Source organism: Cystoisospora suis (genome assembly GCF_002600585.1).
Source record: "Cystoisospora suis strain Wien I chromosome Unknown contig_5528, whole genome shotgun sequence".
Classification (NCBI taxonomy): Eukaryota; Apicomplexa; class Conoidasida; order Eucoccidiorida; family Sarcocystidae; genus Cystoisospora; species Cystoisospora suis.
Window position 1 is genome coordinate 6,287 of NW_027158318.1, and position 14,477 is coordinate 20,763.

General features: G+C 47.1%; 2 protein-coding genes across 2 annotated transcripts; one reads left to right on the top strand and one right to left on the bottom strand.

The window, feature by feature from the left end:
* The first annotated feature begins 8 nt into the window (after positions 1-8).
* CSUI_009310 (rna recognition motif-containing protein) lies at positions 9-8,701 on the top strand. Its single transcript, XM_068069426.1, has 2 exons — positions 9-265; positions 938-8,701. Exons 1-2 carry the CDS (start codon positions 65-67, stop codon positions 6,017-6,019), a joined length of 5,283 nt encoding a protein of 1,760 aa, XP_067918599.1. The 5' UTR covers positions 9-64; the 3' UTR covers positions 6,020-8,701.
* An 824-nt stretch (positions 8,702-9,525) lies between these two features.
* CSUI_009311 (myosin heavy chain) lies at positions 9,526-14,164 on the bottom strand. Its single transcript, XM_068069427.1, has 3 exons — positions 13,949-14,164; positions 12,093-12,326; positions 9,526-11,500 (listed from the first exon to the last, which is right to left on the bottom strand). Exons 1-3 carry the CDS (start codon positions 14,141-14,143, stop codon positions 11,282-11,284), a joined length of 648 nt encoding a protein of 215 aa, XP_067918600.1. The 5' UTR covers positions 14,144-14,164; the 3' UTR covers positions 9,526-11,281.
* Positions 14,165-14,477: the final 313 nt, after the last annotated feature.

A 14,477-nucleotide genomic window follows, 5' to 3' on the forward strand; every position in this document is an offset into this window, starting at 1 on the left:
GGGAGCAGGAGGAGGAGGAGGAGCTGCAGGTTCTACGAATCCAAGAAGAACAGGGTTTAGAGCGATGGTATCCTATCTGCCTCCTGGGTGTCGCTGGCAAGACTTGAAGGATCATATGAGACGGGCAGGTCCTGTGATCTATGCGGAAGTCTTTGGTGCCGGGCGAGGAGTTGTGGAGTTCGAGTATGAAGATGATCTACGCTATGCTATACGTTCCCTCGACAAAACGGAGCTTAGGGTCGAAGGACGAGGATCTGTTGTGAAAGTAAGTCGCGACGGCTAGAGGATGAGAAGAAAGAAAATGTCACTTGAGAAAGAGGAGAGAAGGAATAGGATGGCAGCACAGAAGTTTTCGGAGACTGTAAGGGGAAAGACGGGAGGTGCAAGAACTTTAGGCGAAAGATACAAGAGGGGTGTGTAGACGTACATGTAAATACAGATGTGGAGTCAGAAGATAGACAGATAGAGAGAGGAGAAGAGGCGATCTATCATGAGTAGGGATGGCTTCTTGAACAGAAGACTTAGTGGGAGGGGGCGAAGGGGTGTGTGAAGCAAGAAGAAGGAAAAACGAAGACGATAAGAAGGAAGAAAGCTCGAGTGAGTGCGAGAGGCATGGCTGATCGGATAGAGTCGCGGTTAAGAGTCGGATGGAGTAAGAGAGAGGAGGGGAGAAGGACTTAAAGTTGCGACCAGATCAGATGTGAAGTTGAGATGTCTACCTAGGAAAAGGATAAGGCGAGGTATCTCAAATGCCTATATCTACTTCTTATCAGACAAGAAGACGAAAAATGATGATGAGGCAGATGAGGGAAGTTCTGTATGTCTCTTTTTCTCTCGTGTTGGTCGTCTTGAGTTGTGTGATGTGTCTTTTATCTTTTTCTCAATGCCTTTGTATCTTTCCTCGTCTTCTCGATTCGCCTGTCTTCTCCTTTCTTAGGTTGAGAGAGACTATTATGCGAGCGATATGAGCCCAGGCGGAGGGTATCGGTCACCAGGATACCGCAGTAGGAGTCGAAGTCCATACTATTATCGACGTTCCTCTTCTTACAGAGGTAGAAGTAGCCGGAGAAGTCGGAGTGGGGGAGGAGATCGAAGAAGAGAAAGGAGTCGTAGTGATGATAGTAGTGGTAGTGCAGGAAGAAGAAGAAGAAGCCGAAGTTACAATAGTAGGAGCACAAGTAGTCGGGTAGGGGGGGGACGCTATAGCGATGAAGAGAGAAGAAGAGGAAGATCGTCAAGAGATCGCGATGATAGCCGGGACGATTATAGTGAGGGAGGAGGTGATCGAAGAGGCGAAAGGCGAAGAAGAAGAAGATCGTACGATAGCCCAGAGGATAGCCAGGCATCTTCTTATGAGGGAGAGGAGAGAAGAAAGTCATCCAGAGGTCGAAATGGTCGTCGTCCTAGAAGGAAATACAGTAGTGACGAAGAGGACCACGCCAGCCCGAGTAGTCAAAGACGAGGAGAAGGAAGAAGAGGAAGATCATCTTCGCCTACATCGAGAGAAAGGGGCGTTCACAATAGCGATGAAGAGAAGGAAGAGAAGGAAAGGGAGAAGTCAAGTGAGCGAGGAGGAGATCGTGATAGAAGTGCTAGTGAAGAGAAGAAGACCAGAAGATCGGCGGATAGAAGACGCAGCGTAGGAGAGGAAGAAGAGAGAGACGAGACAAAGATGAAAGGGGATGATGAGAGGGAAGAGAAGGAAACAGGAAGTAGAAGAAGAAGAAAGTCGTGGGGGGAGAGAGGTGGCGATGAAGAAGACGACAAGGAGAAGAGAGACGAACATCGTAAAAGAGAGCCTAGTAGAAGTAATAGTAGTCGTGGTAGAGATAGAAGAGATGGGGATAGTAGCGATGGAGAGAATGAGAGATCAACGAGAAGAGATGCGGGGAAAAAAGAGAAAAGTCGTCTTTCAGAAGAGGACGGGGAGGTAGAAGATAGGAGGAAGGGTCGCAAGGCGGATCAAGAAGAGGACCTAAGAGACGGCAGAAGGAAGAAGTCAAGTAGAGATCAAGAGGCTTCTCGTAGAATGTCTCACTACAGCCCTTCTAAGGAGGAGAAGGAGGAGAAAAGAAGACAATCGAAAGAAAGTGAAGATGAAGAGGAGAGACGTAGGGGACGACGAGATCGCGTGGGGAGAGGGAGTAGGAGGAGCAGCCTTTCTTCTTCTTCGGAACGGGGAGAAAGGAAAGAAAAACGTCCAAGTCGAGAGCCTTCTGTTCGCAGAGAACAAGAAAAGAACAGAAATTCGGAAGGCGAGGAGGAGAGGAGGAGAAGAAGAAGCCGTAGTGATAGTACTAGCTGGAGGAGAGGACGGATGTATGATGAGAGTAGAGAAAGAAGAGGAGAGAAGGATGAGAGGGCAAGCAAGGATCTCGGTGAAAGAGGAAGGTCAGGGGGAAGAGACTGTAGAAGAGACGATTCACGAGAGGGTCAGGGCAGTCGGGGGATGAGAGATCAAGGGGAAGAGGGGAGAAGAAGAAGAACAAGATCGCCAGAGTCACGCCGTGGTGGTCGCAGTGAAGATGACAGGGAGGACGACGATAGCGGGAGAAGAAGAAAAGGAAGAGGGAGAGACACCTCTGCTTCAAGAGGTCGTGGCGATGATAATGCTGCTGATGTAGGAGAGGGAGGAAGGGGTGGTAGCTATCGGCACCACCCTCAGAAAGACGGAGAGAGAAGAAGAGGAGTGGAAGACGAGAAGAGTCGGTCACCTTCTGAAAGGGGAAGTGGAACTCATCATTTTCATCGTCGTTCTCCTTCTTTGAGAAGAGAGAAAGAAGATCTAAGTGACATAGGTGAAAGATCATCTGATCGGTCTCCGTCTTTATCCTTTCCGTCGCAAGGTGACTTGAATGGAGGGAGAAGAAGAGAAGGAAGCCCAGCCGATGGTTTACGAAGTAAGAAGAAAGATTTCGAGAGAGAAGAACGAAGAAGTCGAGCTGATGAAGGGGGGAGAGAAAGATATGCGAAACAAGAGAAGGGAAGAAGAAGAGGAAGAGAAGATGAAAGATCTCCTCTCTCTTATCGGGGTCGTGCTGCTGAGTCATCGCCTTCCCGTACACCCCACTCGCCTTCCCCGCGAGCCTTATCGGCTAAAGGAGAAAAGAGCCGATTGAGAGATGCCGATGATGAGGGGGGAAGTGACGATGATCAAAGAAGAAGAAGAGAAAGGGAAAGGCGCGGAAGCTTCAAAAGTGAAAGAGCGCATAAAAGAACGGGTGGGGGAGGGGACGGAAGAGGGGGAGACACCTCAAGAGACGGTCAGACAAGAAGAAGACGAGACAGCTCTGATGAGGGTGATAGGGGGAGACTGAGAGGACGAGAAGAACAGGAAGAAGACAAGGACGATGACTGGACGCCGAAGAGAAGGAGGGTTGAAGAAGGGAAGAGTGGTGATAGTGAAGAGAAGAGGTATCGAGAAGAAGATGAAGACAGGGGAAGAGGGAGAAGGGCAACTGACAAAGATCGTCGAGCACATGAAGAAGGCGACGACGAAAGATCTAGACGAGGAGGTGAGAGAGATGAAGACCGAGGTCGCAGGCGTAGGGATAGTTTGTCTCCCGTTCGAAGAGGAGGAGGAGGAAACGATGAGGGAAGAAGAGGAGAAGATCTCGATTCCAGAAGAAAAGGAAGAGATGATGAAGAGAACAGAAGGCGAAAGACAGAGGAGGAAGAAGACAGTCATGCTACGAGAGGGGGAGGAAGAGATGAAGGGAGAACAAGAGATAGAGAGGACAGTAGAGAGAAAAGAGAAAAAGGGCGAGAAAGACAACGGGAATGTGATTCGCTAGATTCGAGGGGTAACGAAAGAGAAAGAAAGAGACGAGGAAGATGGGATGATGACGACACTTCGAGAGAGAAAATGAGAGAAGGTGAGAATAGGAGAAGTCGTGGACGAGGAAGAGAAGAAGAGGATGATGACACTAGGAGAAATCGACAGAGAGAAACGGAGGATGATAGAGGCCGCCGAGGAGGACGAGGAGCTGGTGACGGAGGAGAGGCCAGAAGACGATCTCCCGACAACGGAGATGAAGAGAATCATCGTGAAAGAGACAAAGGCCCGAGAGGAAGTAGAAGATCCTCATCAAGAAATAGCAGTCGTCATTCTTCTTTTTCCACAAGAAGACGGTCTCCACCTGGAAGACATCCCCCCGGTCGTAAGAGTGTGGGTGAGGCCTCCAAGGGAGCGAGAAGATACGATCGAGACGAAGATGATGAGGATGATCTAAAGAGAGGAAGGGCAGCACGGAGAGAATCTTCTAATAAGACTAAGGAAAGACAGGAAGACGAACGGAGAGAGTCCTCGACGTCGAAGTATGGAGGAGGAGGAGGAAAAGGCGAGAATGAGAAGAGGAGGCCCTCAGGCCCGTACCAGTCCTCCCCAGCTCGGGGGGGGAGCCGAAATCGGGGCATCGATGATCGGCGTGACTTAAGCCTACGATCTCGTGACGCCTGTGATGATAATGACCCTAGAGACAGAGGCAGAAGAGGCAAAGACGGAAGAGAAGAAGAAAGAAGAAGGGGAGGAGAGAAAGATGGCGATGGAGATGGCAGAACAATCTCAGGGGGAGTGAAGGACAACCGAGGAAGAGATCGGTTTTCGTCTGAAAGAGAAAGAGGGAGAACAAGAGATCTTAGCCGTTCTTCTTCGTCTCGTCCAAGGCGTGAAGGGAGAAGAAAGCTCACGTATGACGACGAGGATGACGATGATGATGATAATCCCAGACGAAGAACTCAACGAGACGACCGATCAAGAGACACCGGAGACACTCGGAAAAGAGACAAAGAAGAAGAAGAGACAGCCACGACAACAGGAAAGGGCCCTCGCAGAAGAGATCGCAGCTTAAGTAGTCGGAGGAGTAGGGGAAGCTCCAGTAGAACACGAGGAGGAGGAAGAGGAAGAAAAAGATACGAAGAGGAAGAAGAGCCAAGGAAAGATCGACGTGATCTCCACAATCTAGATGAATGCTCCTCACCTCGTGATAGGAGGGATTCGAAGAAGGAAGACAAGAAAAGAACTTTGTCGCCAAGGAATCATAATGATCATTATGACGGTGAAGATGAACCGAAAGAAGAAAGAAGAGGAGGAGGAAGAAGACTGTCGCCGTCTTCTTCTAAAGCTAAAGGTAAAGGAGAAAGAGAGACCCGCCATGGAAGCGATGAAGATAAGGATCGATACTACGGACAGAGAAGATCTCGTAGAAGAGGAGAAAGTGACGATGATGAGAGAGAAGATAGACGTCTCTCTACAACGAGAAGAGGCCGGGGGGATGATCGTCGAGAAGATTCTTCCTCTCCGAGTCGGAAGAAGTCTCCTTATGCCAACGACTCTACGAGGAGGGGGGGAAATCAAAGAAGTTATCGTGAAACAAGAGGAGATAGGGATGCCGATGAGAAACAGAACAGAGATGAGGATCGAGCTCGTCATTCTTCTTCTTCTCGGTATCTCTCTCCCAGACGTACGAAGGGCGGTGATCGTCGCAATAGCAGTAGGAGCCTCAGTCGATCTCCCCGTGGCCGAGGAGGAGGAGGAGGCGAGAGAAGAAGAGACTCTCTCTCCCCTTCTAAGAGAGAAGGTCAAGACCACGGTTCAAATCGGTCGAAAGACAACGATCAGAATCAAGAGAAGGAGAGGTCTCGTGATGAACATAACGCGTCTCCTCCCTCTTATCGTGGAAAAGGAGAGAAAACCCCCGATAATCGTGCTGCGGGAGACACCAGTCTGAAAGGAGACAAGGGGGGCAGGGGCGAAGGAGGAATGAAAGAAAACCATGCTAGTGAAGACTATAGAGAGAGTAGTAGTAGTAAGAAGGAAGGTGATGAGGAAAAAGATCGTGACAATAGTCGTCGTCCGTTTTCGACAGAAAAGAAGAAAACTCCAGGAGAAATCCCATGGCCAGGATTCACAGGACTCGCAGGAGGTCGAGGAGGTCTCACAGACACGGGGGGCAGACGCACCATTCAAATCAGGCTTGATGGAGGTTCAAGGAGACATCTCACTGGGAATCTGAACTAAAACAACACACTACGCCCATCTAGACATGTATCTCTCTCTCTCTATATGTATATGTATGCACGCATACATGTGCTCATGTATACATGTATCTCTCTCTGTATATAAATATATATCCATGGGCCATACCGAGGGGCGAGGAACGTATGACTATGTATGTATGAACATGCATGTATGTATGCGTGCATATATGTATGTATACACGCATGTAGGGGGCGTTGTGGGTACGGATGGCTGGGGCATTTGTATGGGGTGGTGTGAGAAATGTCTCAGAGCTACCTGTTACTTCGCTCGTTGCACGAAAAGAAGAGGAGGAGGAGCAGTAGCAGTGATATCTTTCTTTCATGCGTGTCTCTATCGATCTGCTAAAGTGCATGTCCTATTATCCCTTGTGTGAGAGGACGGGTTCAAGATGTTGTCGTGAAATCTCTTGTTTCAAGAAGACGATAGAAGGGGAGGCATGTAATCTTTCTTCACTGTTTCTATCTCATACCCTAAGGGAGGGCTCTCAGCTGCACGCAGCTCGCCATTCTCTTTTTCTTTCTGTCTCCTTTAGTCACTCCTGAGATAAGTTTTCTTTCTATACTTCTTCTTTTCTCTGATGACTTGATTGGGGGGTGTATGTGTACTACTTTCATCTATGGATGACTGTAGGTGTCCCCCGTCCTTCTCTTCTTGAGACCCTGTGCATGCATCTAGCGAGCGTCTAGCTACAGCTGTCTACAGCATGTTGTATGATGTCTACTTTCGCCTTCTTGCAACCTCATCTCATTCCCTTCCCCGCCCTCCTCCCGCGCATCTCTTCTTTTTCGTCACTTTCTCCCTGTTCCTTTCGAAAGAACTCAGAGATGTCTCATCGTCTTCTGGTCTTTTCTCTCCTCTCCTACTGCGCAAAACAGACTTGAAGTGTCTTTTTCTCTGAAGCGTTTCTTTTTTTGCGCAGCCCGTTGTGATCTTCGGCTTCTTCTTCGTCTTCTATCAGAACCACTAGGACACGATGATAGTTCCGATAGATAGACAAGTAGGACAGGGATATCTTCTCCCTTGTCATCCTTCGTAGCTGTAATGCCCGTTGTATGGAAAGTTTTCGTAAGAAGGATCGTCTCTGGGGTGGTGTGAAGGGGGTTGTGTAGGAATGCTAAGACCCGAGGAGAGAGGAAGAGGAGCTGATCTTCTAACATGATGTGATTGAGAAGGAGAAAGCACCCTTTCTCGGAAGTTTTGCATCTCGCTGTATCGTGAGGGGAGGAGATATGATAGAAAGAGATAGAGGGAGACGGTTACGAATGAGAAGAGCCAAGGTGGGAGAAGCAAAAAGAGCAACCGAAGAGAAGGTGTCGGGAGTGCATCTCTTTACGTGGTGCCTGTGTGATCCTTTGAGTTGTCCTTATGTAGTAGTAGAAGAAGAAGAAGCGCTCGGTGTATGAGAGAAGTGTATGAGGGGTCAGTGGGCTGTCTATCTTCTTTGCTGGTCGGTGTTCTGACAAAGAAAGATTGGAAGGAAAGGGTCATCTTGAAGATTAGAAGATTTCTAGTGAAGTGAGATGGGTGCATGCCGCCAGCGCACACCTTGTTGGGAGGTTTCCCTCTTCTGAAAGAGATGGGAAATGAGTGAGATTTGAGAGAGAGAGAGAGAGAGAAAGGGGGGGAAGGAGTAGGAGATGATTTATTAGAGTGAGCTCAAGAAATGAATCTTCGCAGCACAAAGAAAGAAAGAAGACAGAGGCGACTCGAAAGGATGAAACGAGTATTGAGGGATCTAAATGAAAGAACGTGTCTTAGGATGGTGGCAGAAAAAAGAATGAATCTCAGACCTTTATGACTTCTTCACGTCGTCAATCGTCTTCATTTTCATTCTTCTTGTATGCTGTAGGAAGGGCATCTCGGAAGCGGATGGGATGTACACACTAGTGGATGTCTAGCGCCACTCTTCTCTTTATGATCCGTGTATCCGCCTATCTCCGTACCTAGCTAGTCATCGTCAACTTTCTACCTATCTACGCACATAGATGTGTCCTTGTAATTCCCGTCAGAGTGTTCCTCGTTCTATCGTGTCTTCAGGTGAAATCTGAGGAGCGTAGGGATAGCTCGTCCTTAGGGAGCTTCCCCTCGCTTCTTCTTTTTCGATGATTGAGGCGATCTCTCAGTGTCCTTGGTCTTCTCTGTCGTATCGCGTTTTCTTGCTTACGCTTTCCAGGCGGCTTTCTTCCGACGCATACCGGCCGCAGTGTCGTCTTCTTGTTCATGCATGCAAACTTGCGACAGGCGTAGAGTTTGTTTGCCAGACATCTGTAGTCCGAGAGCTTGTCGTGGAAGCCCAAAAGAAAGAAAGAAAGGGTACAAGGCTGATATCTCTATACCATTAACGAGAAGACAAGGCGGTTAAAAAATGAGACAAAAAGAAATGAAACGTGCGCGCGTGTCTGTACAAACCAGACCGACCCGGGAGTTTAGGTTTTGTGGTGTATTCTGATCACGGCTTACAAGACTCGAGGCCGAATTCTCTGTCTCGTATGTCGATTTGGCGGTGACGATGATAAAGAAAGAAGAGAACGATGATCAAAACAAAGTCGGCCTCGCTTATGCCGAAGCTCCGGTCGGTGTGGTGTCGTGTGTCTGAACGAGGTGCCTTTTTCTCTGCAGCGTCTACAGTTTTCTTCTTTCTTGCAATGTTTCGTCTTGAAATTTCCTCGAACTGTCTGTTCGATCTTTGGAGTTTTTCTGACCATTTTCAGACTAGCTTTCCATGTATAGAGGACTCAAAGGAAGGAAGATGAAAGGCAAGAAAGAATCCCATTTACAGGGCGTTTCCCTAGGCGCGCGAGCGGTGCGACTCTCTACTTGCCTCGAGCTGCATGCCAGACAAGATAGCTAGCTAGATAGCGGCCGATGATAGGGAAGAGAGACAAGAGTAGTTTCAGTGCTCTGCGTAGCCTAAGAGATGAGATGATAGGAACGCCCAGCGGTTGCTTGCGTGTAGAAGGAGAACAAACCAAGATCGGAGGAGGGGAGTACGAGGCACTGCGCTTACGTGGCGGCACGAAAGATGATGACCGACTGGCACAGTAAAGGAATCACTAGATTACTCCATTTGATAGGACACCTGTCTTTTTCTCTTCTTCCACTGTGTGCTCCTTCATCAGTAAGACGAAGACAAGAAACTTCTCTCTAGTAGTGACAACTCGACTCCTATACACTCTATCTCCCTATGTAGGCCAGCTTGGCCTACCGCTGCTAGTGTCGTCAGGACTTTGATGTGAAGGAAATCCCGTGATCACGAGGCCCGATTAAAAGGAAAGACGACAGTCTACACTGTCAGTCAGATCTTCCTGTTTTTGTCTTCTAACAGTCTCAGACCATCGTAATCTATACACGCCTCAACCACCAAAGGCTCTTCTTTGGTGACAGCAGGGCAGTGGGTAAAGCAAAGTTGTTCGCGCAGTCGACTCCTTGTCAGTTTCTTAACCGCGAATTGGACAGGTCCGACATGAAAGACCGGGTCCGAAGCAGATCCCAGCTCAGTATATACCGATGGCTCATGTGTTGGAGGCCGGTACCAGCAGAATGCCTCAGACACAAGCTGCTGAAGGCAGTGAGCCACGGATATGTCGACAACAAACTGTGGAAGTCTTGACAAGCAACAAGTACTTTCCTAGGCTCCCCAGGATTCTAGCTGCTTGGCTAGCCAGTGTTGGCCATTAGCACTAACTACCACTCCCCTCACAGCCTGCCACGCCACTCACTCAGTCTGCCTTTTACTCCTTTCGAGACGATCGCCCCGGATTCACAAAATCGAGAGATCTGATCTCTTCGTCGCCCTCTTTTCATCCACAGATGGAGGTGGGCGAAAAAAGCAGCCAAACACAAACAAAAAAGAAACAACTATTGTCACACCGAAGAGCTAGAACGACAGAAAGGATGAGCAGCGGTCTGCCGGATTCATCCTGACACCTGTCCTATGAAACAGCCGCCCTCACCACTGACACCGGCTCTCTTTTTCTCTTTTTTCCCGCCTCTCTCATAAGGCATAGCTGCAGTAGATATAAGATCTGCGGATGACAGAAATGAGTTCTTCAGGTTTGTCTTATCACAGCCATCCGAATCGAAATTCTCTCTCTCTCCAGTAGAAAAAAAGACATAGATTCTGTTGTCTTCTCTAAGTTCTTCCTTCTCTCTCTCTTTCGTTCTCTGAAACCGGCTGGGAACGTTTCTTTCAGGCGACCGACAAGAACAGTCTTATTACAAGTCCTTTTGCAGAGACTCCCGGGCTCATGCCCCCACCCCAGCCTTCACAACTTCTCTAGCTACTTTCAGGGTAATACTACGTAGTATCGGGGCCTTTATTTCACATACACATGCAAGTATATACACAGGTATATTATGCTGTACATATATGAGCACAACATAAGAGATCTATAACTGTGTCTGAGCTATCTCCTGTTTTCTTGTGATATAGTAGGTACCTATCCCTATAGCTGGAAACCTGGCCTCTCATAGGAGCATATGTTGCTTCGTGGAGTCCTCTCTCCACATCCTGGAGTGTATATACACTTGAATGCTCGGGGAGCAGATACTACCCAGAGCTGAGCTGGACAGAGGAAGAACAACTGGAGGTGACATGACATTTACTCATACATCTATTGCTCTCTTCTTCTCTCTTCTTGTAACAATTCACATCGAAATAAAAGACGTCCATACATACACCTCTATCTATGAAGCACATGCATATACCCAATGCCACCACATACCATAGTCGCTATGTACAGAGAGAGAGTTGGAGGTCAAGTTATGAATGGCACAAGTGAGCAAGGACCCCATAGACAACCGACTAACTCCTGAACTTTCACACATCCTCCTGACACGTCCTAGAGGCCATTAGAGGGGCTTCGAGATCTCTCAAAGAAAAGCAGTTACACCTCATCCATACTGCTGTATTAACGCATGTGAAGATTCCCTACAGATAAGCCTACCTAACTAGATCCATTCACCGTGGCCCATCCACAGCGTCTCCCGGTATACCGTCAATACACACATACCTGTGAAAATCTTCTATCTTCATCTATCAACCTATCTCCATATAAATACACTTGAGTCTACACGGGAAGAACACATCGACAATAGAGGCTCATGTGCACCTGCACACAGGAGGCGTACATACACCAGCTGTCTATCTCTACAGATCAAATCATGAAAAGGCTGCCTTCCTCGAGGTCTGAAATCTACTTGAATTCGACTTGCTCTTTCTTTCTTTCTTTGAGAGACCGTTTATAGAGAAGTGGCATTTTCCTCTGGTGCGATGGGAACCACTGACAATGACGATGAAGAAGAAGAATCGACTAAAGAAAGACGTAAAGATTCGAAAGCTTCTTTACACTTATCTTGGAAGGTCTGCTCAAGACGCCGCGCATGCGATCGAGCTTCTGCTAATTCTCGAGCTTGGCATGCACGGTCTCTCTCAAGTTTCTGCCTCTCATCTCTAACTTTCTGATTTCCAAGAGAGAAACACAAAGAGAAAGCAGAAGCGAAAGGATGCAACTGTAAGCGTAGCTCTCGAAGCTGTAGGGGCAGGCATGTTGTCTCCGAGAAAGAGAAGCAGGCAGAAAGACATACACCTCAAGTTCTTTCACGGCCTAGGTCTCGCAGACCCTCTCCGTGTTTCTACGCGGCTACTCATCGACAAACGTTAAGTCTAATGCACCGGAATCTAAATCTCTCTCATACTCACACTCTGACTAGATGCATCAATCTACCCATCTATACATACACTTCTCTGTATACATACAGGTACATGCATAAGCGGGAAGGGAAGCCTGTAAGCGCTGCCGGATAGCCTCCCCCGCAAAGAGTAAAATCTATGTAGATATAGGTATACATCTATATCTATATGCATGTGTATCTATCTATCTATATGTATCTCTACATATGTATCAGTGGTAAGTCCTTCATCCTGTCAGATTCTTTGGAGATGGTGAGCTGTGTTTTAGGTGTGATGTAAGAGAGAAGAAGTCTGGGAGAGACAGAGAGAGAAAGCAAGTGCATGGAGAATCTAGAGGGGGATTCTCGATCCAAGGTTTACGTTAAGATCTTGCTTGGTATGGAAGAGCTGTTGCTTGAGAGTCTCAATGAGAAGTTCCCTTTGCTTCAGAGCCTCGTCTAAATGTTTAACTTCCTGTTGGAGTGTATCTGCATGCATGCGAGAATCTGCTGCCGCAGCTTCGCTAGCTGTCACGACTTCTCTCCACTTTTCTTCTTTTCTTCTTTGAGAAAGTAAAAGATTCTCGTGATCTTTCTGAACTTGTCGAAATTGCTCCTTCATACAAGAAACAAAAGGAGGGATGGAAGAGAGAAAGAAAGGAAGAGAGATGCCAAGGAAAGAAGAGAGGAGAGGACACACGAAAAGAAAGAAGGAGAGCTACACATGTCTACAGGGGAATCTCACCGTGTCCGCCACCTTCCTCTCATTCTCCCTTCTATCTCCTTCTTTCCATTCTATCTCTTCATGGTCGTTTTCGTATCACTTTTCGATCTGTTTGCTTCAGAGAATATCTATCTACCTCTCTTCATCTTCTTTTACCGCGATGTGGGGGGTGTATCTACAGACATCCAGCTGTATGTGTTCCTCTTGTCCGTTCTCTTCTTTCACCGCTTCTAGACTCCTCCTTTTCCCGCCCATCTCTCTTTCTTCTTCTGTCTGGAGTTACATTTATCTCTCTCCCTATATACATATATACATATCTACACACATATAGATATATAGATATATATCCTTTCCTTTCGAAATCTCCCTGCGCTGCCTGTCTACTTTTTCGATGTGTCTCTACCAGGATTTCGATGCTGTCTTCCGGCTATGGAAGTCCATCTTCACTTTCAAGCCGACAGGAGACAAGGAAGAAAGGAGTAAGTAGCCATGTTTCATCCTAGTGAACTTAACTAGCACACGGGGAACTCGACAGACACGCACCAAGTCCTCACTGAATCTCCGCAGCTACCTGTATCAACTGTAGCTACCTATACATATGTCTTCACAGGTGTCTATATTTCTACATGTCTAGATAGACAGAGAGACATCCATGTGTATGAAATCCTGTAAAGACTTTCTTTCCGTGTTAGATCGACACAGAAATCATAAGGAGAAACGAACTCCACAAAAAGAAGAAGAAGGAAAGGTCAAGACGGAAGGACTAATTGAAAGCACGGAAGGCTCAAAGATGTAGGGGGAAAGAGGGAGAAAGAAAATGACGAAGATAAGAAATGAACGGGTGTATCTACATGACCTCGAAGAGAGAATGTGGTAGAAACAACAGATAGTAGTAGAAGGGGTCTATTAAGATCTCTTTACTGCATGCGGGGTGGGGATGAACTAACATGGGTGGCTCACCTCCAGCCAAGGCGACCACCTATCCTATTCTTGTTGCCGCCTTCAATTTATTTCCTTTTTCGCTATCATTACTACTCACTTCAGCCTTCAGCCTTAACTCTATCATCTTTCTAGCGATGAGGTGTACATACACCCCAAGCCCAAAGCCTCTCTTCTTATCCAAACTTCTTGCCACCCAGTCACCTATGTATATATGAAGAGACCTTACAACTTTAAATTCAAACTCAAGAGCCTGTCTTCCCTAAGCTATAGAGCTCGTTCATGTAAAGAAACTCCCTTGATCAAAGACAGACATACCGCTACCTCCCCATACCCAGATACCGTCTCAATTCACCCGCACAAATCATGAGGAACTCCCTTTACGAACCTATCATCTAGCTGTCTCTCTCTCACTCTCTCTGTCTTTCTCTCTCTCTGGAAATCTGTATACATCTTTTCCAGACTTCTCTGAGAGGGTAAGCCGACAGAAACGAGAACTTCTTCATCCGCTTCTCTCTCTCCCTCTCTGTTCTCGCCATTATCTGTATCTCCTCCCCGTGGCCCTTCGTCTTTACCTCTTTTGTATTGAGAAGATCTCTCAGTTGCTGCAGATTTCCTTGCAGACTCTCGTACTCCATCTTCATTTGCGTCGACTGTTTCTGCAGATTCATGACTTCATTTTTACTTAGGCTCAATTCCTGCTGGGTATCTCGTAGGTCTTGTGTAAGGCTCTGTCTCTCATCCTTCCATGCTTGCTCTTTCGCAGACATTCCTTCGATCTCCGTTTGAAGTCTAGTGTTTGCATCGCAAGAAGAAGAGACAGGTGTGGAGCATAAGGCGGAAAAAAGAAAATAGCAAGAGAGAGTGAAGAAAGAGAAAACGAGAGAGATGAAGTAGTCGCCAGGCAGCAAGAAGGAGAAGAAAAGAATTCCTCTCTAGTCCAAGATAACTATGGGCTATCTCCTTGGTCTTTGATCTATCTATCTATCTTTGATCTATCTATCTATCTTTGATCTATCTATCTATCTATCTTTGATCTATCTATCTATCTTTGATCTATCTTCCTATCTTTAATCTATCAATCTTTGATCTATCTATCTATCT

What these genes read in the sequence shown, in the direction of transcription:
- CSUI_009310 (XM_068069426.1), top strand. Translation starts at nt 65, where the DNA reads ATGGTATCCTATCTGCCTCCTGGGTGTCGCTGGCAAGACTTGAAGGAT. An exon ending in GACGAGGATCTGTTGTGAAA is followed by an intron (nt 266 to 937) that starts GTAAGTCGCGAC and finishes CTCCTTTCTTAG; the next exon opens with GTTGAGAGAGACTATTATGC.
- CSUI_009311 (XM_068069427.1), bottom strand. Translation starts at nt 14,143, where the DNA reads ATGTCTGCGAAAGAGCAAGCATGGAAGGATGAGAGACAGAGCCTTACA. An exon ending in ATCTTCTCAATACAAAAGAG is followed by an intron (nt 12,327 to 13,948) that starts GTAAAGACGAAG and finishes TCTTGTATGAAG; the next exon opens with GAGCAATTTCGACAAGTTCA. An exon ending in ATACCAAGCAAGATCTTAAC is followed by an intron (nt 11,501 to 12,092) that starts GTAAACCTTGGA and finishes CTTGGAAATCAG; the next exon opens with AAAGTTAGAGATGAGAGGCA.